This window comes from Battus philenor, unplaced genomic scaffold (assembly GCF_028537555.1).
Source record: "Battus philenor isolate CCGP_79_NKW_IND1 unplaced genomic scaffold, ilBatPhil1.0.hap1 SCAF_25, whole genome shotgun sequence".
NCBI lineage: Eukaryota > Metazoa > Arthropoda > Insecta > Lepidoptera > Papilionidae > Battus > Battus philenor.
Window position 1 is genome coordinate 7,754,814 of NW_027181688.1, and position 26,781 is coordinate 7,781,594.

At 34.1% G+C, this 26,781-nt stretch overlaps 4 protein-coding genes across 4 annotated transcripts in view; 2 read left to right on the plus strand and 2 right to left on the minus strand.

Moving 5' to 3' along the window:
• The first annotated feature begins 45 nt into the window (after positions 1–45).
• On the plus strand, positions 46–3,302 carry LOC137924995 (UPF0488 protein CG14286). Its single transcript, XM_068768422.1, has 3 exons — positions 46–312; positions 2,165–2,299; positions 2,896–3,302. Exons 1-3 carry the CDS (start codon positions 123–125, stop codon positions 3,234–3,236), a joined length of 666 nt encoding a protein of 221 aa, XP_068624523.1. The 5' UTR covers positions 46–122; the 3' UTR covers positions 3,237–3,302.
• A 4,027-nt stretch (positions 3,303–7,329) lies between these two features.
• LOC137925006 (uncharacterized) lies at positions 7,330–10,502 on the minus strand. Its single transcript, XM_068768433.1, has 4 exons — positions 10,423–10,502; positions 9,884–10,052; positions 9,122–9,380; positions 7,330–8,093 (listed from the first exon to the last, which is right to left on the minus strand). Exons 2-4 carry the CDS (start codon positions 10,024–10,026, stop codon positions 7,695–7,697), a joined length of 801 nt encoding a protein of 266 aa, XP_068624534.1. The 5' UTR covers positions 10,027–10,052; positions 10,423–10,502; the 3' UTR covers positions 7,330–7,694.
• A 103-nt stretch (positions 10,503–10,605) lies between these two features.
• Positions 10,606–24,625, minus strand: deltaCOP (coatomer subunit delta). The gene is made up of 15 exons (XM_068768303.1): positions 24,537–24,625; positions 24,338–24,377; positions 24,142–24,262; positions 23,966–24,068; positions 22,828–22,947; positions 20,707–20,766; positions 19,705–19,816; positions 18,230–18,317; positions 16,860–17,018; positions 14,941–15,017; positions 14,717–14,805; positions 13,743–13,893; positions 12,844–12,955; positions 11,894–12,016; positions 10,606–11,311 (listed from the first exon to the last, which is right to left on the minus strand). The coding sequence occupies exons 1-15, from the start codon at positions 24,537–24,539 to the stop codon at positions 11,143–11,145; spliced, it is 1,527 nt and encodes a 508-aa protein (XP_068624404.1). The 5' UTR covers positions 24,540–24,625; the 3' UTR covers positions 10,606–11,142.
• Positions 24,626–24,877: 252 nt separating this feature from the next.
• The window catches only part of LOC137924895 (deubiquitinase DESI2), a 34,380-nt gene continuing 32,476 nt past the window's right edge, over positions 24,878–26,781 (plus strand). The window contains exon 1 of the mRNA XM_068768282.1: positions 24,878–25,070. The gene's annotated coding sequence lies outside the window, so the exon portion shown is untranslated. The remainder of the gene's footprint in view (positions 25,071–26,781) is intronic.

Consider the following 26,781-nt stretch of genomic DNA (forward strand, 5'->3'; position numbering starts at 1 on the left):
TGATTTATAGCCTTTATTGTAAAAAAAATTGACAGTCCCATAACAAACGTGGGACAAGATTTAAAAAAATATTAATTGTGTTTTCCAAGTTTGAAGCATAGTTATAACAGAATTATTCAAATATGCCAAAACCTGTTAAATTACACGGCAAGGGCAAACCTAATAGTATCCAAAAGCCTACTAAAGTAAATAATGATTACTCGGATAATAATGATCCCGAAGAGAGTACAAGAGAATTTCAATTGCAATTGTGTTGGTGTATACAACAGTTGGAACGTTCTTTAAAGGAGAAAAAGGGCAATGAAAAGCAGTGTAAGATGACCAGTGTATTTTATTAAAATTGCTTGCTAAAAATCGGTATTGTAAATAATTTGACTCCAATTGAAAACATTTTATAGCGACTAGTTATAATAGAATCATTACAAATTTAAATTTCTATACAGAATCAAATACGGATTTAACAATTGCATGTTCAATTTAGCGCTCAAATGTATTTGTGTTATTAGCATATGTCACCTGAATAATTAACACGTATTTTAACTAGTTTTTACTAGCAAGTGACAAGAGGTGCATAACATCACTTTGAATGTTCTTATGTACAGTGTTCTCGATTTCGTAATTTACCTCAATTTTTCCAACAACGTGATGGTAACTGGAAAAGTCGAGGATAAGCTTTTGAAAGGTTGTAGTCAAATCAGATGGTCGGAATTAATTCGCCGGCTCTGAACACCAAATTTAATGTTGTGCTCCTTGTTCCCAAAGATTAGAGTAGTGCAGTGGTGCAGCAGATTCAAGACAAAGATTATTTCATATCTGTTATTTTCTAATTTATATTTGATTTTTGTTCATAGATTCAAATAGTAAAACTGATTTTGTTGTACCAAATTTAAATGTTGTATATATCTAATTTTAAAATATGGCAGTATTTACTGTACATTTTTTTATGTTTGTGTGAATTTTGTTGATGTGTCTTAACTTGTAACAGACTTCTGTTATAAACTAAATACCTTACCCAAATCTTGATTGCATCTAATATGATAAACACCATTCATGAATAGTAAAAAGTAAAGATATCAAGACACTGAAAAAATATTATGGGTCTTTATATATAAGTAAGACTTCATTTAACACAGATGCACACATAAGCAGTATGTAATGCAAAACAGCACTAAATGATAAATTTTTTACATGTTAATAGAGCCTATTAACATGTAAAAAATTGGGTTAAGGGAAGATTAGTGGAAAATTGGTTAGGTATTAAATTTAACAATGATGTTTATTTAATAAAAATGAAATCAAATGTCTATTTCTAACAGAAATAAAAACAATTTAAACTAATGTAAGAACCAACAAAATCTCCAGTCACATTATTCTGTCTATTCTGTGTATCCAATTTTCTGACTTTTTATGAAGAAGGCGTCTAATATAAATTATTTTCCTTTTGTGTTTTGTCAATTCTTGATAAGCAGAAAAAGCATCTATAATATCCTATTTTGCTTCTGAGCTCCTGTTAAAATCATTTCAACCATCATTCATTTTCAACAAATTGGTCCAATTTCAGTTATAGTGGTCAAACTCCTTTTTACAAATGCCGTCTAGAGTTCTTTTCGGTCTTTTCAGTCAGGTCAAAAATCACTACTATCAATATTATTGTTTTCTTCTTGTTTAGCGATTCCTTGAGCTCATCATTATAAAGACTATCTGCTGTATCTTGACTTATTTCTTTGACGTCTTTCACATTTACAGTTTTGGGAGTGTTATGTATTAGGGGGACTGGAAAGCAATGTCATTTCTGTCAACATATTTTACAGAAAAAGCTATAGATTTTTACTGCTCCAGCATTAAAAATTTATATACTAGATGGCAAAAGCTTGTTGATAATGAAGGTGAATAAATTGTTGCTCAGAAAAAAAAAACCTTGTTAAAAATGTAGTTGTATTAATTTAACTTAAGACAAGCAACATTACTTTCCGGTTCACCTGAAACATGTTAGGAAACCTATCTTTGTACACAATTTCGGGGAATCATTTCATCACCAATGAAAAAGGCCAAAAGCCTTATTTTATTAATTCTTATGAAAAAGTTTGGACAGAATTGGTGGACCATTAATTATTAAATAGTTATATTTGTTACAAATAAGTATTTTAATAACTTACTTTTGCAGTACAAGAATCATGGAAAGTGTTAACTGTATTGAAAAATAACAACCAACCAATAATTAGAAAGAGACAACTTATGAGGACACATTTCGGTGATTACAGAGCGAAAATGGCAGCCGAAGAAAAGAAATTGGCTAAAAGTATGTCATATGTTTCTTTAAAGAAAAATTGTATTGTGTATGCTATTGCTTAGTCTAAAAGATGAGAAGTAATGTATTGATGGTATGGTAAGGAATAGGTGTCAACTGTTTAAGTGGTTTTGAGAAAGTCAGCCACTGTGCACATGGATTAACTTCCAAGTGGAGACCAAGGTTACCTTTTGTACAAAAAGAGGAATGTGTAGGACACATGGTATTTTTGAGAATACTGGATATGGGCAATACAGGAACTGAGAACTGATATTAGTGTCCACTCTGTACTTAGGTGCATTTGATTGCCAGTGACCAGTGTACAATGAATGTTATTAAATCTTACACAGTATAATTATTTTATTTGAAAAATAGTTCTTTTGTACAGTGTATATTTATTTACATGTTGTTCTGGTGATTTTTTTGTTATATTCATCTATGAATACTACAAAAAGTAATAAATATCCTTTGTTTATGATTTTAAAATTTTTTTTTAAATTTTGAACATGCTATGGTAACAACTTATTACCATATGCATGGGTGTAATCTTGTGTAAATTAAATAATTGATCTAATCTTAGAGAGATCTAAAATAATTGTTTTTTACAGTGACCAGTAAAATAAAGATATCAGAGAACCCTACAAAACCAAAAGCAATTTTTTTGAGGAAATCCATCTTTCAGAGCACAGGAAATAACTCATTCAGATTCAATTTTGATGTACCTCAAGAAAAAGAAAGTACTGAAAACATTAGTATTAAAGAAGACAGTCCTGTTAATGTTATAGATAATAATGAAAATGCCGCAGAGAATCAAGCATCAACTAATGCATCGAACAATGAAAATTTAGATGATAGTAATAAAGTAACAAAAGAAAATCGAGAGAAGCAGTTTAAATTTACTTTTTCCTCTACTGGTTTTAAATTTAATTTTGATGTGGACAACTCTTAAAAGTGTATTCCATTTAAAATAAGTTAAGATTGTAAATAATTATTGTTTTAAAAGTAATTATTTTCTTAATTTTAATAGACAAAATACTTCAACTTCATATGTATTTTATAATTTTATAATTAGCAATTAAATTGATTTTGTTAATAATCTTAGATCTTTTAATTTTGTCAATAGATGTGTTGAAGTTTGTTCCTAAAGTTTGCGGTGTGCCTTGGTCGAGCATGCTCATTTCCGCTAAACAATTGGATACATTGTTCATTATTGATAATAACTTTATTCGATCAATTTAAATTTTACCTATTTATTTTTAAAATTTGTGAAACGAAGGTGAAGCTGTAAAAGCCTCCGGGCTAACAGCATCAACTTCAACCGAAACCTAACAAGATCGGCAATATTGATATTTCATCACTTTCATACTCAGGAGCGCATGTTTTTTCTTGTCTCAGCGGCCTGGTTTCCACAACTAAGCGTCAATGCGTTTATTTTACGTAGTGGTTGATCTTAATGAAACCAATCCAACTCCTCGAGAAATCCCAACAGACCCTTGATGTTGCCGGCGATCTCCGAGAGACACCTCGGCGATCCGAGATGGGTAGCTCTGTATGGTATTACAGCGAAGTAGTACGCGAGCAGCAGTCTCGTCCTCCTCCAGGCACGCTCTGCACAAAGGGCTGTCCGTAACGTCTAATGTAAATAGATATTTGTTATAAAGACCATAACTGGTTAAGGTCCCTGCCACCAAAGGCAGTCAGGATCGCGGCAGCCGAATGGCGTTCGAGAGCCGGCAGCTTATAGTAGACATTGCCTCTTTTGCTTGTTAGCACTCCTCAAGGCTCATCCACTGCTCACTGTGTTGACTCCAAGTAAGCTCCGCTACTAGAGATCTGGCCTTACCCATTGGTAGTGGGGTGAAAGACTACGGGCCATGGTGGAGCCCCTCCGGGCCAGATCATCTGCGGCACCGTTGCCTCTGGAGCCGCTATGACCTTTTATCACTGTAGTGCAACAAGGTTGTTACTACTTGCCTCCATTAGATGTCTGTGACACTCATATAATAAGCCAGAGTTCATAGTGTGAAATAGTGTTAAGGGCTAGTAACACCGCTCTACTGTCGGATTGAATTCGAATGGAGGAATCTTTTACTCTTGTAACAGTCAGAGCGGAGGCCGCATTTATGATATCCATCTATTCAGCTTGAAACACTATGCTGTTGTTATCTAGTTGTTGTCCGTTTTTATGTTGATGTTCAAGTCTTCCGAGAAGGTCCCGGAGCCAGAACCATCTGCAGTTTCGGAACCGTCTGTGAAAGTCTTAGCTCCTTTAGGATTTCGCCCTTTACATCGGTCATCTTCGTTGCAAATGTATTTTGTATTTTTTGTCAAATAAAACTTGTTTTGTTATCCAGTCGATTTCGGCCATTAAGATTGGAAAATTGGACTCCGCTCCTAATCCATAAAGCAAGGGTATTTATATTACGCTAAGAGCAGCTTCCTGTTTTACATATAAGTGTGTGGGTGGGGCGGGGAGGGGGGATCAGATTTAACCTAACCTCCAGCGCAGCGGTCGGTGCGGTTCTCAAGCAACCCGTCACCGCCACTCATGCCTTCTTTTGCAGCGTTTGTAGTTTTTCCATCGCGCTTACCTGGTTTACTCTGGGCTAGCATATTACCGTTTCGTATGTGACCAGAGAGCAGATGAATATTTTGTACAACCAGATAGTAATGATAGGCGTTAGACCCCACTTCTTACCCATAATTTTTCTGCATTGCCAAAAATTCACACCCACCTTCTCGGTTCTTTTTGTTAAGTGTGAGCTTCAGCTTCAGCTTGCTGTTTATGGTTTAGCCCAGCTACCTAATCTTCGGTGAGAACTGAAGCATTTAGCATCTGGAACAGCTTTGTTAGGGTATAAAATCCTAATGCCCGTTTTTGGTGAACATTACTAGCTCATTCTTTCTGGGGTTTATTGATAAGTCATATTCTCTACACCATTGTTCTACTACCCTAAGCGCTGATTGGGTGAGATTGCATACTGTACTAGCGAAACTTCCTCCCATGAGTATCGCTAGATCGTCCGCATAACCTACCGTGAAAAAGTGCTTCTTATTTAATCTCGTGATGAGATCATCATCTACCATATTCCAGAGGATCGGTGAGCGGACCCCTCCTAGAGGATACCCACTCACAACCTCCAGAACTTGGGACTCACTAATAAAGCAAACTTTTCAAATTTAGCATGTTCGTAATCCAGCCAGTGACTGCCGGAAGCACCTTGTGCCTTTCCATATAATGGCTTTAGTCAAAAGCCCCTACAATGACTAAGAAGATGCCTAAGCACATACTTTTCACCATGACCATTGCAGTCTGGGTTACAACTTCTTGAAGTGCCAATACAGTTGACTTGTCTACGCTGTATGCATGCTGGTTGCGATGCAGCGGTATTCGTGTCAAAACGCCATCTCTCATATGCCGCTCACAAAGCCTCTCCATCGTCTTTAGCAAGAATGACGGGAGGCTGATGGCCTGTGTGATCTGTGATCTGTATAGTCAATTCTACCTGCCTTTGGAATAAATAAAACATCCACCTCTCTGCACGTGTGTAGGATATAGCTGAGGGTGAGGCAGCATTCCCCATGATTTTTATAAAGATATCCCCTATTAGTTCCATACCCCCCTGCAGCAGGGCAGGAAAAATATTATCAGGTCCTTGAATTTAGGAAAACTGTTTAAAGCCCATCTGATTTTTTCAGACGTAATAATGTCCTCAGCCAAGACAGCGACAAGCTCAGGAGCGCGATTACAAGGTAAATGTGGAAAATATAATCACAAATCACAAATAAAAAAACGGTACGGATATTTGGTACTCCTATTCATTTTATATTAAAGTGTACACGTTGCGACGTTTTTTAGTTTCATGAGTTACAACAATTATGATTTTTTATTATTGATTTATCCAACAAATAAAGATCACCATGGAAACGCTTGAGAGTTCTTAGTGGCGAATCTATACTCGATTGCTGCTGAACGCTGTTAGCCGTTTTGACTTTTGTACTTCATCGGACTCAAGAATGCGTTCCGTGTCATAACACGACACGTCGTTGTTTTGTTGCCACAACCCTGGTGGCGTAAATACGTATATTAGCGTAAGCACAGCCATTTTAGGTTTAAATTTTATATTTAATAACATTTAATTTTAATTATTTTAACAACTATTGTTGCACTGCAACTAACACTCAAACTGTCACTGAATAACTATATGTAAATAATAATCTTACTTATTTTCTATTGATGTTGTTGCTGTTAACCCGAGGGCTTTTACAGCTTCATCTGAGCTAAGTTCACGGAGCGGAAGGGTCCATGAACTTAGAAACTAAAAAAAAGCTGTTAGGGCGCGTACTAATTGCATGAAGACGTTCGCACGTAGCAAAGCGCTGCGTGTAGAGCAGTGTATTGTTTGTGTTGATGTTGTGTGCATACGGCTTGGGACGGCAGCGTGGACCACAGGCGAACCGAGGAGGGATACGGATCCAACCACGGTTCGCCCACGCTGTTCGCGGTTAGGGAGTGAGCGGCCGCTAAATAATCTCATCAAGCCATGAATAGATAGAAGTTTTAGTGTTTTGTAGTTTTACATAAATCTGTTTTGTGATTTACCAATCAATAATCGGCGTTCAATAGATGGCGCGGATTTACATATCCTAAACAGGTTAAAAACCCTTATTAAAAATAAAGATGGCGTAATTAGACGTAAGTTTTCAGATATTCCGTTATATGTAAGAACTCATTTAAAACTAAATTAAAAATGAAATGAAAGTTTTAGTTTTGCTGTCAAATCGCTTAAGTTGGGCCCGCCTCTAGATAGAACTATACTACGTATAGTAAAGAATATTTAATAAAAACTATAAAGAGCAAAATAAAATAATGATAAATTTATTATTTTGTTTCGAATTTAATAGTTAAAATTTTGTGCAGAAATATTTGATTAACACCGTTGAACAACAAAGTCAGAGTTGAATAAATAAGGCGTCACAATATACTCGTACAAAGACGTCATAGTTTTTAAACCCAAACAGCATTGTTAACACTTGCCTACAGAAGTTAGGTCTTATTTATGGTGATGAATCTTGATTATTGTGTCTTTACATAAATAGCTGACGAGATTGGTGACTACGAAATTTTTCAGTGTCTGTGAGGTTAGATTGTGGAGGTATACGTTTATCTTTGTGTATTTTTTTATTCATTTTATTTAACAGCTCACAGTATACTAAATATATCCGAATCCGAACCAATTAAATATAAGATGAAAAAAATGTAACACAAGAAGATTTCGCACGGTTCTGTGTGTCGCTTGATAATTTTCTTTTATCTCAAGCGACTCTGGCAAGTGTGTAGGTTTTTGACCGGGGAGTAAGTGCAGAACGCGCACAGAGGAACTTAGTAATATTGTATAAAGCTAAATTAATCTGTACAAAGACTTTGATACCCTGAATTAAATTTTTCATCATTGTCCCGTATACGCCTTGCGCATTCGTAGTTCTTAAAGAAATTATCAGAGTTAGGTACTGCAAATCCAACAGGCAACGGTCGCATATTCGTCGGCCCCCACGTGGCAACACCGAGCAATTTGTTCGTTTTAATGTGGAACACAGCACCGCCCTCTACACCGTGGTAGCTGTTGCATTGTTGCTTTTTATTGGCCTTGAAATCTTTGACTGAACAAGAATGGTAGCATGGTGTGTTAAAACCAGATATAAGATTGTTAAACGTGAGTATTGATGGGCATAGATTGATGTTCACAACTACAGGTAATTCGCTCAGGTGAAATTGTTTATCTGAAGTTACAAGATGTTGGATAATCTGTAAAGATAATAAAGGTATATTAAAAATAAGAAAAGATATAAGGACATGGATAAAATAGAATATTTTACGTTGTGATGAAATAAATCTACGCTCTTTTCGACAAACCAAATTTATAACTAATATCATTTTATATCATCATTCTAATTCTCTGTTGAAGTAAGTACTGTTAGAAAGAACACAAGAAGGTTTTTACAGCTTCATCAGAGCTGAGTTTACGGAGCGGAAGGGTACGTGACCTTAAATCATTTTCATGTAAGCGGAAAAATATATGGCTTCGTGATCACCGCTAGAGACCCTTTCGGTACCATCGGCCTACGGTTGAACGAGCGATGTGCGCCGCCCCCTGCCACGGCAAACGAGCAGTACTTCGAGTTTCGTAACTTCTTTTACAGATCTCAATTCTGCTTCAATGTTGCATTGAAGTTTCTATTATAGCCTTTTACATTGCTCTGTGGATGGTTTTGGGTCGTTTTATAAGGCTTGTATCATTAAAAGACAAAAAGAATGCTTTTACAGGGGCAAAATATAATCTACTTTTGTCGTTTGCATGGTGCGAACATTCTTATATTGATTGTTTCTGTTTATCGTTTTTCGATAAATTTTCTTTAGCCCATGATAAAACATGTTATAGACATAATTACGAAACAATGACTGAATATTGTATTATTATTATATGACAATCAATTATATTAAAAATATACCTTTTAGGGTGCACATTTAAAAAAGAGGTCACGTGTAAACGTTTACTGAAATCATCTATCGTTTTTATTTGTTTGAAAGAGAGCTTTGTCTGGCAGTTAGTGGGCAAATTACAAAGCCTATCTACATAATTTGTTTTTTTTTTAATTCATCGTCAATTTGGTTTCTTATTTCCAGAAGGAAGTCTACGTGGTGGACACACGACTTTGTTATGATCGTCAGTAGTTGGTGGAAGTAGGTCACTTTCGACTAGTCCTACTGAAAAATTTATAGGGGGAAAAAGTACATTTGACGTCCAGTAGCTGAAATGATGATATATAAAATACCTTAGGAACTGCATAGCCAACAACTTTATGCTGTATTTCATTTGTGTGAAATAATTCTGAAAACCATTTAAAGGCATCGTCCGTACGGTTTGTTGTATCAAACAGCTCGATCGTCCGCCATTTCGTCGAATAGTCCTTCTTAACAATTATGAAGCCGATGTCATCGAATGCTTGTACGGAACCTTTCGCAGGCACAACGAACGCTAAGGCGTGTAGACGTCCGTACCTATAAATTACTGTTGTATATGCTACTTTTAACCTGTAATAATAATATATGAATAAAAAATTTGCTCGTCTGTATATTTACGGATTTAGTTTTTTGAATAGTATATATAATAACGTACATTTAAATATAGACCACTGTCAGGTTTGGAATGTTGATTAAATTAAGAACCTGCCATGAAGCTCGATAGATACTCTTAGCGCTAATTTTATTTTATTTTTCTGTTATAATTGAAACTTAACAACACCAACTTGCTAACATAAAGAGATATTATAAGAAAATTGGTGTAGAGGAACATATTAAGGAATTTCAAACTATTTTAGGCCAGGGACATTTTAGTATAACTCAAACTCCTACATTTTATTTAAAAACCATACACGAAATTCTTATTTATATAAAATACCAATTTTAAAACTTTGCGTCTAGTTAAGTGAGCCAACTTGAGATAATTTTATCATCAAAATTAAAGAAATTGAGAATTCCTGCTCTAATCAGTATACCGGATAGTATATTAAATAGAGAATGAATGAATAACGTACGAGGAAATGCAAGCGGCAGCAGTTATAAATATTCTGGTGTCGATGCAAATGGCGGTGCAGACGTGAGGGTAGTTCGACCATCGAGAATGTACCACGCGTGCGATCCAGTTATATTTCTTCTCTGCAACCGGTATGGAGTCCATTTCGTAATTACCTAGTGCCGTGAATACTGCAAACATAGTTCATCATCATCATTTCAGCTGTAGGATGTCCACAGGTAGACATAGGCGGCCTCCAGTTTTTTGGTCACAAATCCGGTCTTGCGCTGTCCTCATCCAGCGACTTCTCTTGACCTTGGCTATGGCGTCGAATTAAGTGCCTACCCATACCGCATCTACCAGCTCAAGGTCGCTATTTGAGAATCTTCAGGGTCCATTAGCCGTCTCAACAACTCACTGCCACTTCAAATAATCCAATTCTTCTAGCTACGTCGGTGCGATATTTTTGTTCTGCAAATCTCATTTCCGATTCGACCTATTTAACCTATTTATACCCGCTATAATTTAAAGTAATAAATGTTTTGCACATAGTTAAGTTACCCGTCTGTTTACTATTTTCATCTTTAGTTTTTCTATATGTACGATCGAAAATATGATTTTCTTTAAAATAATATTGACTCCCACACATTGCAATGCATACAGCAATAAAACACCATGACTTTAGCATATCTATAAATATTACGGATCAAATAAAACAAAATTTTATGGTTACCTTTATTTATTTTAATACTAAACATACATGTGTAATATAAAAGTAACTTGTCGGAATAGAAATTTGATAAATTTTGAACGACAAAAAATTTAAGTGATATAATTATATTTATATATCAAGCCCCTTTGTATTTTAAAATAAAAAAATCCACGAATATTTCTCAGTTGTGTTTATTTTATCGATTTGTTTTCAAGATTGCCGTCAAACGTCACCACAAAAAACATCGTGTCATTTGACATGCCGCGCGACTACCGTTCTTTATTATTCTGCCGGGTGTATAGTTATAACATTTGATAAACACAAGCATGTCATATGCAACAGCAACGAATTTTACTTCACACAACATTTTAACATTTCATTTAGGATACTGAACATCTTTACTTCCTAAGTATGTTTCCTGATCCCTGGTCTATATAAATGGAGTTGTACTGCAATTAAAGTTTCGTAAACTTGGAATGGATAAACAAAAAAAATATTTCTAAATATATGTAGATAACTTATGTAATATGAAAAGATATTATATACCCTACAATTAAATATTAAAACTGTTACACAATCTCGTATTTGTCGGGACGGAAACTGACGTCCTGGGAGAAGTCGGCTGGAGAACCATCTTCTGCTTGCGTCACCTTGACAGCTGTCAGAAGTGCCAGCGACGTATCCGAAGTCCAAGTCACGGTTATAGGGAAGAAATCGTTAGGTATCGCCGGTGTTACACTATAAAAAAATATACGATTACATAGTAGAAAAAAATTAATTGTACGGTATAATCAATCCAAAAATTAATGGGTTCATATAAATCAAAATTTGATTTATGTATAAAAACGCAGTTTATGAAGTTTATAAAGAAGTTTATGAAATATATAAATAGAATGGTTTCTTTTTATAGTTATTATAATAATAATCTTTGTATTGTTAAATTGTTGCCAAATCTTAATAAATTATTTGAAACTACAAAAGTAATAAATATGGCATCACGTGGTATAAACGGCACAGAATAAGAAAAAAGTGTTTTATTATCGTAGTAGTAAAAGTGTACTCATTAATATTTAGATATTTATATTTTATGAGAAGAATTATGTCAGTGAATATCATCGTTGTGTAAATAAGAAACATTACCCTGTTTCATTTTAAAACTTAATGATGTATAATCACGCTAGCTTTTTAAAAATGTTTAACGGGTTAGTTCAGTAAATTCTTAGCGTGACAACGAGGATTTGCTTAAGAAACAATTTTTTTTAATTCGTAATTAATACATCGTTGTATATTTTTCACGTATTTTTACGTAAAAATACTCACGTGAACTCAAGACTTCCAGTTTTCTGATGTTTGCTCACAACTGGGATACTCCAGATTAAGGAACGGCCTTTTTGTGTGTAGCTGCCTTCCCATTGGTGGACGACCAAAGTAGTATTGCCAGATCTGTAACAATAAAAATAACATACGATCTTTGTAAAAATGCCATCTACATTATGTTTTTACTTATTGGACCAATCAAGAAAAAAAAATAGTGCATTTGTTATTTACTAACTAACCTGATAGACGCCCTATCTTAACTATGAATAATTAATTGTAAATTTAATTAACAAAAAAAGTCTGCAATAAAAATATGGATTTTCAAGGTGGATGCGACAAACATTCAACAATCAAGTGCACTGGCGCTTTATTTCTCAACATTGTAAATGAAAGTCACTATGGAAATTGTAATTATTTTTCCACACAAACCAGCTATTTCATTTTTGTTAAATCCACATTTTATTACATTTTTTCTTGTTATTTTTTATATATTTCCTAATACTTTGAGATTCTTATTGAAAAAACTGAAAATTAAAAAAGTATGTATGTTGACAATTCTAACTGCTTATTTATCAGATCACTCGTTCAAATTTATATTGTGCTTTAACAGCTGCATAATTTTTTAACGATTGCAAAATTAATTAATTTAATATTTATATCAATAAAGAAAATGATCACTCTTTTTTTTAAAAAAAAATCTGGTTTGGTGTCGGATGCCCACCTGCAAGGTTTCCAACCGGTCTTACTGTCTAGTAGTGAACTAAGGTAGTATACATAATGAGGTGTAGAAAATTCTTTAAAGAATTACTGTACAAAATCGATTTACAAAAAGCTAAAATAATGTTTATATTGTGGTGCAATTAATTTCTTTACAGAATCTAAGTTTACTAACGGGGGGGGGGGGGGTCTTGTCCCAGAAGGGACATATAACTAATAAAAAGTTCTAAACTTACGGTAAAGGTATGTTGATATTGACGTCGGCGAGGGTGAGGTGCTCCTGTTCCAGCTCGAACTCTATATTCACGTCACAACCACCGCCCGTGCCCTCCGACGGCCAACAGTTCACTGCGACATTCATTAATAATTTAATAAAAGTTATATACATGCGCTTTGCCCTAAAAGAAGGGCCAAGGTCACCCAGAGAACAATGGAGAGGGCTAAGCTCGGAGTCTCGGAGATACACAGAAGGTCACACAGCGTTAGTGGGAGGCTATATCGCTACTACTAGCCAGTATATGCGGAGTGGGTAGTCCCCCCCCCCCCCCATTAGTTGGACATGACGTCATAGCGCGAAACTGCTGCATGCTAACCGTGTACGATCGTTTACTATGGCAATCAATGGGGGATACATGACTATAAAAATTTGCGTTGGTGCCAGGTTACAACCAAAAATGAGTCAATGGTTTTTGCAAAAAAAGAAATTATGACAAAAAAAAAACAACGTGATTTTGTCCATCTTAACTTTTTTATATTTACCAATTTATTTTAGAAACCTCCTCAAAAGAAAAATTATTCTTTCTTCTAGATGAAGTCAAGCTAACATTTGAATTCTTCACTATCCAAAGAAGATCAATTTTCTTGGACCATCGCTTACGAATTGTGAAACTCCCATTATTTGTATCACGCCAATGTAAAGTTCCAATTCGTAAACGAAATCTTTTGTCCTTTTTCCTCATTGGGTTCCTTTTACAATATGTGTGCTGTAGCACTGGCAAGGTAGACCTTCATCGAATCTCCGGTGGAGTACTTCGGGATGTGAAATATTAGATAATAATATCTAATTTTAATATCAGAGCCAAGGCTCCATGAGACGTTCAACAAGTTTGTCTTTTGTATTGTGCATTATTTGTACCTGAGAGCGGTGCGAGCTTGTCGTCGCTGGTGCTCGTAAGACGCCACTTGAGCACGCCGACGTCGCTGTGCATGGGGAAAGGTCGCTGCACTTGCTTCAGCCCAATCACACCGCTGGAACGGAACGCCTCTTTGTCCACGTTGGGGTGAGTCTAAAACAAAAAAAATTAAAGTAACAAAAAGAATTATGTACTATTGAATTATGTACTAATACCTCTAAGCGTCGTTTCGTTTTTTCGAAATTGCATCGCTGCTTTATGAGTACTAATTAGTACGAAATTTCTTTTTTTTTTCTAAAAGCTGGCAACATATGTTTCAAATTGCATCAAGCCATTAAAACTCGGGGATTTCTTTTCTAATTAAGAATCAACGCAATTTTAATAGTTTCATTTTCACGTTATTTTGCTAGTTTTAGAGTTCAGTTTCAGTTACGTAGTGTTGTGCTTTTTTTAAAAAAAAATATAACAGTAAATTCATATTTTTTAAGTGTTGTTTCTGGTTACAATAAAAGTAGATATTTTTTCAATTTATTTATTGAATATTTGAAATGTGTTTAATTTTCTTATTAAAATTTGGAATTTTCGTAGCCGTGGAACTTATCTTCGATATTTCTGTTGGCGTCGTGGTTTTTGGAACGTTACCACGACTCAAAGTGAGGTACAGGTTTATAGCATTAAACAGACAGCTAAGCGTGCGTGTTCGACCCCAATATGTAAAAAAGGCGCTGCACCTTTTTTTTAACCATGTCCTTAACTATGGTCTATGGGAACAGACAAATGATTAATATAAAAAAATTACAGAACACATATCCCTACTTAATAAAGTTTCGACCGCATAAAATGAGACCTTACAGTATATTGCAATGATGTGAAAAATGTCTCTCACCGTACCCCTGTAAATAAGTTCAGAGTGAAGTAGAAATTCGGCGCGAGCTATACCTTGTTTATACTGTAGATTTAATTTTGCCCAACTAACCTGCAGTTGCAGTGGTCTAGTGTCTTTATTGTCAATGTGCACGTGGATGCGCCCATACTGCTCGTTGGTGATTCGCAACGTCAGCAAACCTGAAACGAATATATATATATATACTTCGGGAAAGTATATGGCAACACCTTAAGGAATTCATTAAAATGGCGGCTAATGAAGAGAGGTATTTAAAAAAAAATCAACAAGCTAAAATGTGCCTCAGGTAAACTTACCTGAGAGTTCAAAATTCTGTATATCACCATCCCGGCCAGCTGTTAGGCTCAGTCTCTCCTCGAATCTTAGATGAATACTGTTGACAACAATTAATAGGTAAAAATGACGTGGCTGCGTTATGAAGCCGCTTCACACGTTCCGTGCCACGGCAATTTTTTACAATTTTTCCATTCAGGCCGTATGGGGCGTACATGACCCACAATTTAAAAATTAAAAAAGTCATTTAAGAGGTATGCTTTACATTTTTCAATACAGAAAAGTTATAAATTTTAATATGCATTACGTACGTGTACGCATACGTGATGTGAAGTTATCTATATTCGACCGTACAATTCATTTGTTTAAGAATCTTTTGATTTTCAATGAGAACTGCAAATGGCCTGAACGGAAAGTGCAGCGGGGGTTGTATACGCCCCACATGGCATGGAATATGTTAAAGATAAAAATAAAATATATTTATTTTTGACTACTCTGCTCCGCAAGGTGTGTTATACTTATGGAGAAGAAGAAGAAACTCCAAAAGAACATATTTGTTAAACAAGTTTAACAATATAGGTTTACATATATACATTATCTGACAGATAATGTCTATAGCCTTAATTAAAACAAAATAGTCAATTAACCTGTCAACTGCCTTTGGACATATATGTCCGTAATGCTGGATGACTACGGGTGAGAAAATTCCGAAACGAAGTAGGCTAGATTATATCAAATTACCTAAAAGATACAGTTTAAAATCACTTGCTTTGGATATACTACAGACCAAAAACAATAAAATTCCATTCATTATTTTTAAAAAATCATTACCTGACACTGATAGGCGCCATGAAAGGTTAACAAAATAATATGCCTTTTTCTTAAATTTACTTTTAATCTGCGTTTTGAATATTACAAATGGTAGTGCAATTATGTTTTACGGAATTTTATTAAAAAATCTGCAAATGTTTCTGTATATTACATAAGAATTAGTGATTTTTGCACTAGAAATTTTTGTACAGCAAGTTTTTCATGTGGCCTCGTGTATTTTAACAACTAAGACAACTTCCATTGTTGGTATAATAATTTAAAACTTACATAATATTAACCTAAATATATTGTAAGACCGCAATAAGATATTTTTTTTTTATTTCTTTAAATTCGAGGCCTGATTATCAAAAAAAAAAAACATTTCGGTAGACTAATAACTTGGTTCACAGATAACAATAAATACAAGATATTATTTGTTCCGTCACGAATCTATAAATAAAACTTTTTAAGTCCACGTGAATGCATTAAAAATTAATCTAAAGAGTCGCTGAAAAAAGACTTTTTATAACAGGAGTAACCAATTAGTTCCATAAAGGTACCCGAGTTCCCTTATCAATTTGCATTTGAATAGAAAAAAAAATGTGTAACATATTTCAGGCTGGTAACTTAACACCAGTTGGTTTCGAAATAGCAGCAAAAATCTTTAAAGCCTTGATACAGGCTTTAAAGATTTTTGCTGACAATTTAGCTATAAATTCATTTCTTTATAGCTTTGCCACACTAGACACACACCTAGAGCCACTCTGGGTAAATAAATATGATGTAAACCCTAGCTAATCTTTACTATGTAACAACCTTATCTATTATAAGTATCTATGCTATATACATATGTATGTATGTTTGTTTATTTGTACGTTTTGTTCATGTTTACTACCCATTATTTATACTTTTACCTTCATCATACTATGGTTGTCTGTAAAAGTTTGCATTGTTTGATAAGACCGCCCATTGTACTCTTTTGTTTATTATTATGAAACTATTTAAATGTATCCCAGCGTGTACAGTAAACAATATTAAATAAATAAAATCTTTTATAACTTATCTTAAATTTGGAAGGTTCCACGTTATTATCGTAAAGGATTTGTTTTAGGCATAAATGTGTTGTACTTACTCCTTTTGGTCCGCTGCAACAGGTACAACGTCCTTTGACACAGAGGTTGCTTGGGGCGTTGCCGCTGCGACATCACCTTCCCGGGCGAGTCGCGACACGAACGAATCAGCGTCCGTGCCCCGGGATCCCAGCTTCATGGCTGACCGACTCGCTGTACGTCTATGAACAATTTGACATACGAAATCTATTAAATACTCAACATGGGTTTGTCATTTTAAATTAATTGCTTTTAATAATTTGTCTTTGATTTTTTTACCTCATAGACATAAATAGGATTTTCATGATTACCTATTTACTTATGTTAGTAGTGTTTTTTTTTTAAATTTAAATGTACACACTGTTACAGCACTGTTTCTTTAGATCACTTCCTTAACTATGGCCCTGCAGTATATGAGAAACGCAGGCCTATCACTGAGGCGATACTGTCCTCACTTATCTTTTTTCCTAGCTGGAGCTGAGAATCGTATCGACAGTAGTAGTGTTGACTTGATATAGAGAAGACTTTTTAAACGACGAACTACACCTGCGTCTGGGCAGGTTGACTGCGAAGAAATTAAATCTACATATCAGTGACTCATTAATGTAGTCCCCTTGCAATCCACCAATATAATAAGGAAAAGAGACAGACCCTACAGACAGTGGTGACTTTTAGAGTTGCAGGGTCATAGCAGATACCCTTGGCGCCAGACAGGGAGAAATGAAAGCAGTTTGGAGGCCTACATGACTGCAAGTTTCGCTATATAAAACAAAATTAATATTAAATTGTAAAGGTATAAATAATATATAGCAATAAATAAAAGCCGTCTCTACAATATCTGAACAATAAAAAAAATATGGTACACGATTTAATTTATCTCGTAAATGTATATTCATCATCACCATCATCCTTTCAGCTGTAAAGCCTCCATTGATGGACATACGCTTCCAAACAGGTTCCAAGTTGGAAGCGGCCTACATCTAGTATTTTGACAACCTTAATAAAATCATCTGTCCTGGTGGTCTGGGTTGAGGTCCTTCGCTGTGCTTACCGGTTTTTAGTTTCCATTCAAGAACAAGGCCCTAGCGGCCTTGTTCTGAGCGATATGTGACTGCTACTTCAACATGTTAAAGCTAGGCTGACTCTTGTTTTTGTCCGTTGTTATTTGTTGTTGTTTACTAATGAAGCTCTGGTTGAGAGACTATGTAATACAGTCATTACTGTTGTTGTGTATTGTGTGTATTTCGTTAGTCGTAGACCTATTGTAATCACTGAGAGATATTGGATGAGAATGTATTTTAATTGTCCAGTACAGAATTCTGTTTGACCTTTTTCTCAAAGTTGGACTTATCTAATTTTACTATTTGTCCCAGGTAGGAGCGTATGTACTTACATTTCTCGAGCTGGTGTTGTTGGAATCTTTTCCGTTATCGGTTCGCTGCTAGCTGACTGCGGAAGCGAGGAGCTTCCAAAACCACCACCTAAACAAACACATGTATAAATACGACATCACTAGCACTTTTTTTTATTGAATTTTTTTTTAAGAAAACAAAAACTTTTTATACGGGGTTTTGTATAAACGCGAACTTAATGCCGAAGGCATTCTCTTCCAGTTAACCGTTTGGGCGGTGTAGAAATAAATCGATAAGGTAGGTGAAACTAGTTAATATCATAAAACATTAAAAATAAAGTATGAAAATAAAATTAAGATGGAAAATGATCACTCTAAAATACCTTACGTATATACTAATCTACATATACTATTTATATAAATACATAATAAGTAATGAAATCTAGCTATTGTAATGATTCTGTCTGCTTGTGAAACAACAGCTCTCGCATCTTCGCTTTAAATGGGCAACGATTCCTGAACGATAATATCAAGGGGGAGCGCGTCCCAGAGAAGAACAGATTGTATTGCGAAGGAGGAGTGAGTAAAGTCAGTACCATGGGGTGGCATTTAAGTAGACGATTGCTTGAAGAACGAAGTGTTTTTTCGCATTACGGCTACGAACTGGAATTGAGATGTTAAGTAGGCAGATGAAGTTGGAGAAAAGACTAAAGAGAAAAGTGTAAGTAACAAAAGGACCAATATTTAGCCACTTGCGCACATGCAGTGGCAGTCGTGCAACAAAGTGCACCGCCCGCCAGCCCGCTGATAGATGCGCATGCGGCAAACAATGCGAATTACACAACTACCACCGTTAAATCACTCAACACAGACTTGACTTTGTGTTTGGCACTAATCGGTGTAACATAACTCCTGAAGATGCCCCGTGGAGGCGTGAAACACGTGTTGAGTGATTTACTCAGTAGTTTAATTCTTGCGATTTAAGACCACTGGATCAATTAATGAGCTATGTCAAACATATATTGTATTAAAAGCATTAAAACAAAAGCCTAAGACAAAGTTAACAAAATAGAAAGCATTTTGACAAAATGCGATCAAAGATTATGATAAACGAATCAACATCTATCACAGAAGATATTGTTCAAGCTTCATTTTTAAATTTTATGCCAAACTACTTATACCAATTTTTAATTAAAACTTTTATTTGATTTTGATTTGAAAAACAAAGCTCTTGTTTAACTTTTTATCATTTTGATTCAGCAATTGTTCTAAAGTGCTACCGAAACCGCTGTACTTCGCCATAAGAAAGCGAGGCGAGGTGGGAGTCGATACTATCCCACCCTCTCCACGCACATACCTAATGAACGGTACTACGGTTTCAGTAGCACTATACTCTACAGCAATAGAAATAAAATTAATGATGATAAACCAACTTTTAAAAAAATATGACGAATAAGTAATTTCTACAATCATTAATGGTATCAAACGGTATTTTTGTGTGAAAAAAAGGATCTTACCAAAGGACACATTGGACCGAGGAGTTTGGCCACGTTTGGCCGCCTCCAGCCTCTCTCGTTGTAGTTCCTTGGCACGCTCGCGCATACGGTTGGCCGCCTCTCTTTCTTGAGTCTACATATAAACAAAATTAATCAATAATGCAACAATCATCCGACTACAAAACATTTACTCTTATTTATTCATATTGGTTTCTACTTTGGATCACCTATAATAACATGTTCTCATATATTACACTCTATTGTATAAAACAAAGTTGTGATTATAACACCATATATAATGTGAGAACAGGTTGACCAATTTTTAAGATTTTTATGTATTTGTATCTATCTTCATCTAGAATAGGATAATAATATTATAGTATGATATACATTCATTAAAAATATATCTATGTGACATGTAAAAAATTAAAATTTTGTGCGCTAGGTAAACTATTACCTTTATATATAGCATAGACGCTTCCTTAAACCTGATGCGCTGGTCTTCAGCTCCCGAGCACTGTACCATGCCTATCTCCCTAAGAAGCAATACACTTAGCATCCATGTGGTGAATTCATTCAATAGTAAAAAAGTTATGTTTTTTTAGTTATTTTAACATTTATGCTCTAAGGCTGCACTTTCCCCTACTTCTTTCATAAATGAGCAAAGATTGTTTAGTAGAACCAGCCTCAAGTGATGCTAACGACTCTTCATATACAATATAATTAAAAAAAATCTGGCTCTGTTATAATGGCCTCCACTAGTTCTGATCTGAGAAGGTCAAACAACAAACTCAGTCAATTGTATTATGTTTAGTTTGATAAATGTGTATTATCATTTACGAAACCATTTACACTATAGTAGGTTATTAAGCAATTTTTATTTGATGAACTTGGTAAATTTATTTCACACATACAAAGCCACTAGTATGTACCTCTATATATATGTATTTATTATAATTTAAAGCAGTATGTAAATGAGAGATTAAATTATAAATAAATAAATTAACTATATTTAGTACAAACCTGCCGAACTGCTTGATAGATCTTCTCCTCATGAGAATCCATTTCAACAAAGGAACGCACCTGAAAATAAACATTATTGTAATTTTTTAAACATTACATAACAACTTAAACACTTTTTATTAATAAATTAACTAATATTTGATTTGTTATATGGACTTAAATGTAAAACAAATGTAACAGAAATCTCTGTAGGAATTTCATCTTTATGGGATAGTAATTCTAAATATTTCAAGTCATAGAAGAGTGATGCTTCCAACTTTGATGCTATTGTAATTCTACGGGGAGGCATATGGTGATGGCAATGATCATGTCATAATCTCAACACATGATATACACTGCTTTTTGTCACAAACTTGAGATTCCTTATTAAAAAACATAATTACTTACATTTATATTTATAGGTTATATTAAATTACTAACTACACATAAGTATCAACAATGCTTCACCATAAAACTATTTGAGCACATACTAATGAAAATTTATAGGTCTTTTGTCAGTGCAAATAAAATAAATACTGCTCACTGCTGGACTTCGTTCCTCTATAGATTTGCTTTAAGATCGATTGGAAATCAGCGTCTTTCAAACTTGACCAGGATGTCTGTATACCTTGCACCAAGAAATATATGTACTACATCTAGGATGAACAAAGTTTTTATATCCAATCTTATCCAAATTTTATTTATGTGTACTTGGGGTTAAATGTATGACTACACTTCTAGAAATTTCTCAACATTGCAACCAATGAAAAACTGTATTTCTGGCAATCCAGAGAGTTAGTTGAAAATTGCTTTTCTGAAGAGTTTCAGAAACATTGTAAAGCTAACATTTTAAATAAGTACCAGTACCGATAATAATTAAAATTAAAGTTATCTAATATTGTAATAAAGTAGATGGGGAATCAGAAGTGAATGAAGAAAGCAGGGGTTGCCGAGTTCCATGATATCCAGGCCATTTTTGTAAATTTGGAAATTTTTACAAGCCTCTGTTCGATACATATACAAAAAATATACAGAACTACATATTTTTTTAAGCAATTATACTTATTAAAATCATATGAATAAAAGTATAAAATATATGCATATCATCTAAATTGTACATATTTATTTTACTTCTCATTAAAAAAAAAAATTGAATTTGGTGAATAATTATTGCTTGACAAGGTACAGTTGCCACAAGACATTTTGAAACGGATGGGTACTGATGATAATTTTTTTTTAAAATACAGGATGAGGTCGAAAGGAACTTCAATTAAACTGCCCATAAACTAACGACAAGTGCCCAGCTAAAAAACAACAATCAAAAAGAAATATCCACTATCACACGAGTAATTTACCAGTGAGTTTTTACAAATTTGCAGTCTAGATTCGAGAGGTTGTGCCATTATGTGGCACACCTTTCATTAGAAATATTGTGAAAAAATTAATTTCCATTTTAGATTTTATGATAAATCATAATTACAACAATAATTTTCTTTTCAGGGCTTTTTAGTTTTTTAACTAAGTTTTTTGAAATTTGCTAAACCTAATGGCTGATCATGTATAGTGACACAAATAATTTAACAACATATCGGGTACATTTCTTGAGAGCTACAAATAATTCTCCAAAGAGTCATAAATGGATAGCAAACTGCAGATTGGCCTCTAGTATATATATGCCTCAATTATAATATATTGAATCGTAATTATCAAGCATGTAATATTAATGGTAGTGTAGTTATTTCTCACCCAATAACCCATGCATATGCGCATGGGAAAGGATAGCACTAAGAACAGGAAAATGGGCAAAGAGCCTACATGTTAACGTTATCAACATTAGATGACAAAAACCAGAAAATTGAAAAACAATAACTTACATACAAGAAATAAAAATGCAATTGGGGCCAGCTTACTATCTCCTGATCTACATAGATATTTAAAAGAACAACCAGAGAATTTAAAAACAATATTATTACATATTATATTTCAAATTAATTTTTGTTCTTCCTTTAGATGTTATATTTGGCCAAACTATATGAGCTAGTCTGCCTTTTCTGATAAGGCTATATGGACATATATACATTACAATAAAATTCATTATTTAAAAAAAATAATAACAATATGTATATAATTTGTTCTGTTTACCTGCGCCAAGTTGACACTTTCTCTGTAGCCAAGAGCAACAATTTCATCAAATGCAAACAGCAAATTGAAGGCCTGGTTTATCACCTCCACCTCAGTAAGTTGAGTGCAATACTCTGGCACCTGGGAAGAAATAATGCATTAATTCATACTTCATAATTTAATGGTAAAACAAACCTTTGTCTTAAACAGAGTATACACAGACCTGGGGGCATAATGGCAGAGAACTACAATAGAGAACACAAAAGATGGTCAAAGGACCTGGCTCAAATAGGGTGAGAACAGAAGATTGAGAGAGACACCTAGGACACAAATGAGATCTTAGCATGAACAGTGGCTTCTATTGCTGTACACCCAGAGCACGGGCCTGAGCCAAGTGATCATATGGCAAAGAAAAAAGAGTTGGAACAATATCTCCAGATGTATGATATACCACCATCAAAGTAATGGCCAAGAGTTTTTGTCACTCCTAGTTCAGCCAATTTGTTTTATTTACTATTCATTCTTCTACATGTGTGGAAGAAAAATACATATTTGTATTGTAGTCAGGGAGGGTTATTTCATAAAAAAATACTGATTGGGTTATACCAAAAACTAACAATTAACACTAAAAATCACCAAATACCATTTATAGTATTTATTACAAAATAGGTTTAAATTAGGAACTTAATGGCTTGGTTATTATAATCCCTACAAGGATCCATTTTGTAAAATTTCAGTGGTTGTATTTTAAAAACCCACCAAATATCACACTTTTGCTCATGTGTTTTTAAGTATTAGGGGACTGGAAAGTAATATTGTTACTGTCAACATATTTTACAGAAAAATTGATTAATTTGTATTGCTCCAGCATTAAATATTTGTATACTAGATGGCAAAAGGTTGTTGGTAATGAAGGTGATTATATTGTTGATAAGAAATAAAAACTTGTTAAAAATAACTGTGTGAATTTAACTTAAAGCAGTGATATTACTTTCTGGTCCCCCTAATATAACAGAGCTTTTTTACTACAACTTACATCTAAACAAATATGACCACCACTTCTATGTGAAAAAAACATCAGGAATACTCTATATTCATACATTTAAAATGTCATCTTTGTATTTATTTTCTCAACTTAAAAGAATTATTGTATACTCACAACCCTACTAAACAGCCGTAATGTTTCTAAATCCTCCAGAATGTTACTAGCTTTAGTTGTTATTAGCAACATGTATAGTTTATCCAATGGTTGGTACACATATCTGTAAATATAAGTAAAATGTATTGTATAAGTCGGAGCAATTTCACTATGTGTAAAAAGGTTGTGATGCGTACCTGACCGACTCTGTTTCTACAAACGTATGTTGCCGACCACCAGTCATGAGTTTTGGAAACGCAGCAAGCAACCCTTCGATTCGTGCTTTCGTCATTTCCACAAATTGTCGAGAGACCAAAGCTGAAAATCGAAAACAAATTGTTACTTAATACATAATACAAGTTATGAGTTTTCATTTAAATATAGTAATAATACCTTTCCCGGATTTCGTGCATACTGTCGCCGCTATAAGCACCTGTAATATTAAGACAACACAAAATTAAATCGAGAGAAAATATGTTAAAGTATGAGTTGTCGGTGTCAAAGTATACTTCAATATTGGAAACTAGCTATCTTTATGCATTATTTCTAAAACAAAACCATTGTTTATTAAATACTGTAACGAAAATATTACCATTTTGTTGGAAAAATGTTAATTGATATTTTCACAAATTTTAGATGTTTGAATTATTTGACAACACACTACATTAAGATGACGTGTAGACATTTATTATCTGGTCGCTTTTCTGAGCATAGTTTGAAAATTTAAATTTATTTTTTAATCAATTAAGTATAAGAAGAACTAATTTGTATAACAAAAAATTCTTTTGTATATGATAGAAATAAACTTTTTTTGTAATTTACTTGAAGCAATTAGTATATGTTCTATATACTCAAATATAGTTATTATAGTCTGTGTAAACACAGGGTGCATTATCTTCGTGAGCACTAATACGGAGCTATGCAATAAAAAATGTCACATTTGTCAGAACATAAGTAAGCACATTGTGTTCATTTTGTATTACCCATCGTTTTTTTGTAAGGTTCAGTGAAAATTGTACAATTGGTTTACATCATCAACGCTCTATAAAATATGGAGCTAGTTATTTGAGTAGGAGCCATAATTCTATGGAATTCGCGTACATATTACCGACACCAACAAACAGTAGTGAGTAGACCTGAATATTTTGTATCTTTACTTATTTTAGTTATAATTGATACTTGAACTTACATGCTCTTGTATTTGCGTTTGTTATTGTTGATATAATGTCATTATTATTGCTACTGGTTTAACATTTAATTTGCATACAATACAGATTTTGTGCCTGATAGATTATAGTTCCAAGGAGTAATTTTATCGTATTTAGTGAACATATCCCACCACTGATAATAGGTAGTTTGTCTTTTATGCAGTTACACATTAGTTTTATATCATTTAAAATTTAGAACTGGAAAAACATGGAAGAATATTTACTAGAGAATGATAGTGAGGTATTTCTAGCTTTTTTATTTATTTTCAAACATATTTGCATTTGTTACAACACAAAAAGTATTTTTTACCTATTAAATTATATCTCTTAATTTATTTTTTAAAACTAAATACACATTAATTCGTCATTTGCATACTGAAGGACTCAAACTACAGTCCGAAGTTAAGAAGTATGCATAGAAATGAGGAGATGTGATGCCTGCCGTAACCGATCAGAAGGGGGAGCATCGGAGGGCTGCCCCGGAGATGATCGGGACCCTCTGATAACCTCCCCCATTATCTTACAGGAGGAGCCACACGAAAATCCTAATTTTGTAAGATCTGTTACTAATTTCTATTGTAGCTAGCACAATTACTGTTATGTGCACTATTCAATGTCTTGTGTACACCATTTTTCTGTTGTTGCATGTTTTTTAATTACATGCAATTATTTTGTATATTTTTTGTAGCTAATTGTTGTAGAGTTAGTTTGCTCATGTTACACTGGGGGCATGTCGATAAATCAATTACAAAACTGTTCACTATTTAAATAGATTTTATTGTTACTGACCTTTTGGTGGGAATATGCTTTCAATAATTTAACTAGCAACTAGCAATCAACATGGTTTAATTTGAGCAACTTTGAAATGGAATCTAAAATTTTTGCTGTGTCCTTTCAAGATATGGTTCCTTCTAAGAGGAATTACCCCAAAGAGCCACCTGCTATCCTGCTTGAGAGCCAGAGAGCCTCTAATTTTTGTAAAATATGTAACAATATGGCTCGAGCTCCTTGGTCACAATTCCTATAAGTAAATGCTAATAATGCAACAGAACGTTCAAGGAATATCCACAATATGTGGCCACCAGGACAGTAAAGTTAAGAATTAAGACTACCATTCTGCATGTACACCATACAATGTCCACCCACAAAGTCGGACCAACAACCTTATTAAGATAATTGGAAGATACTACTACTAGCCCTATCAGAAAACTCTGCATCAAGCATTGGATGCCTTACAGCTGTTTAATGATGATAATGATGAAATGCTAATAAGGCAAGTGACCTTTCTTCACTAAAAAAAACGTGTGATTCTAATCAACCATTAGCCATTGTGTAAATATAAATACAGTGATATCATGAGTGAAGAACCTCGACAATGCCTTTTTTAGGATTAAAAGAAGATTAAGTGGTAGATAATGAGAGTGCAGGGTAATTGACATCTTTTTAAATTCATATTACTATCTTATCTATACAGCTTAGGTGTTAATGTGAGGTGGTTTCAGTATGACTAACAGTAACTTTTGTATGTAGGAAGCGTTTCTATTAAGTACTCATGCAACAACCTACAAATATTCTTCCCTAATGTATATCTGTGCATTTACTATGGAATTTGTGAGTTATATATTGTTA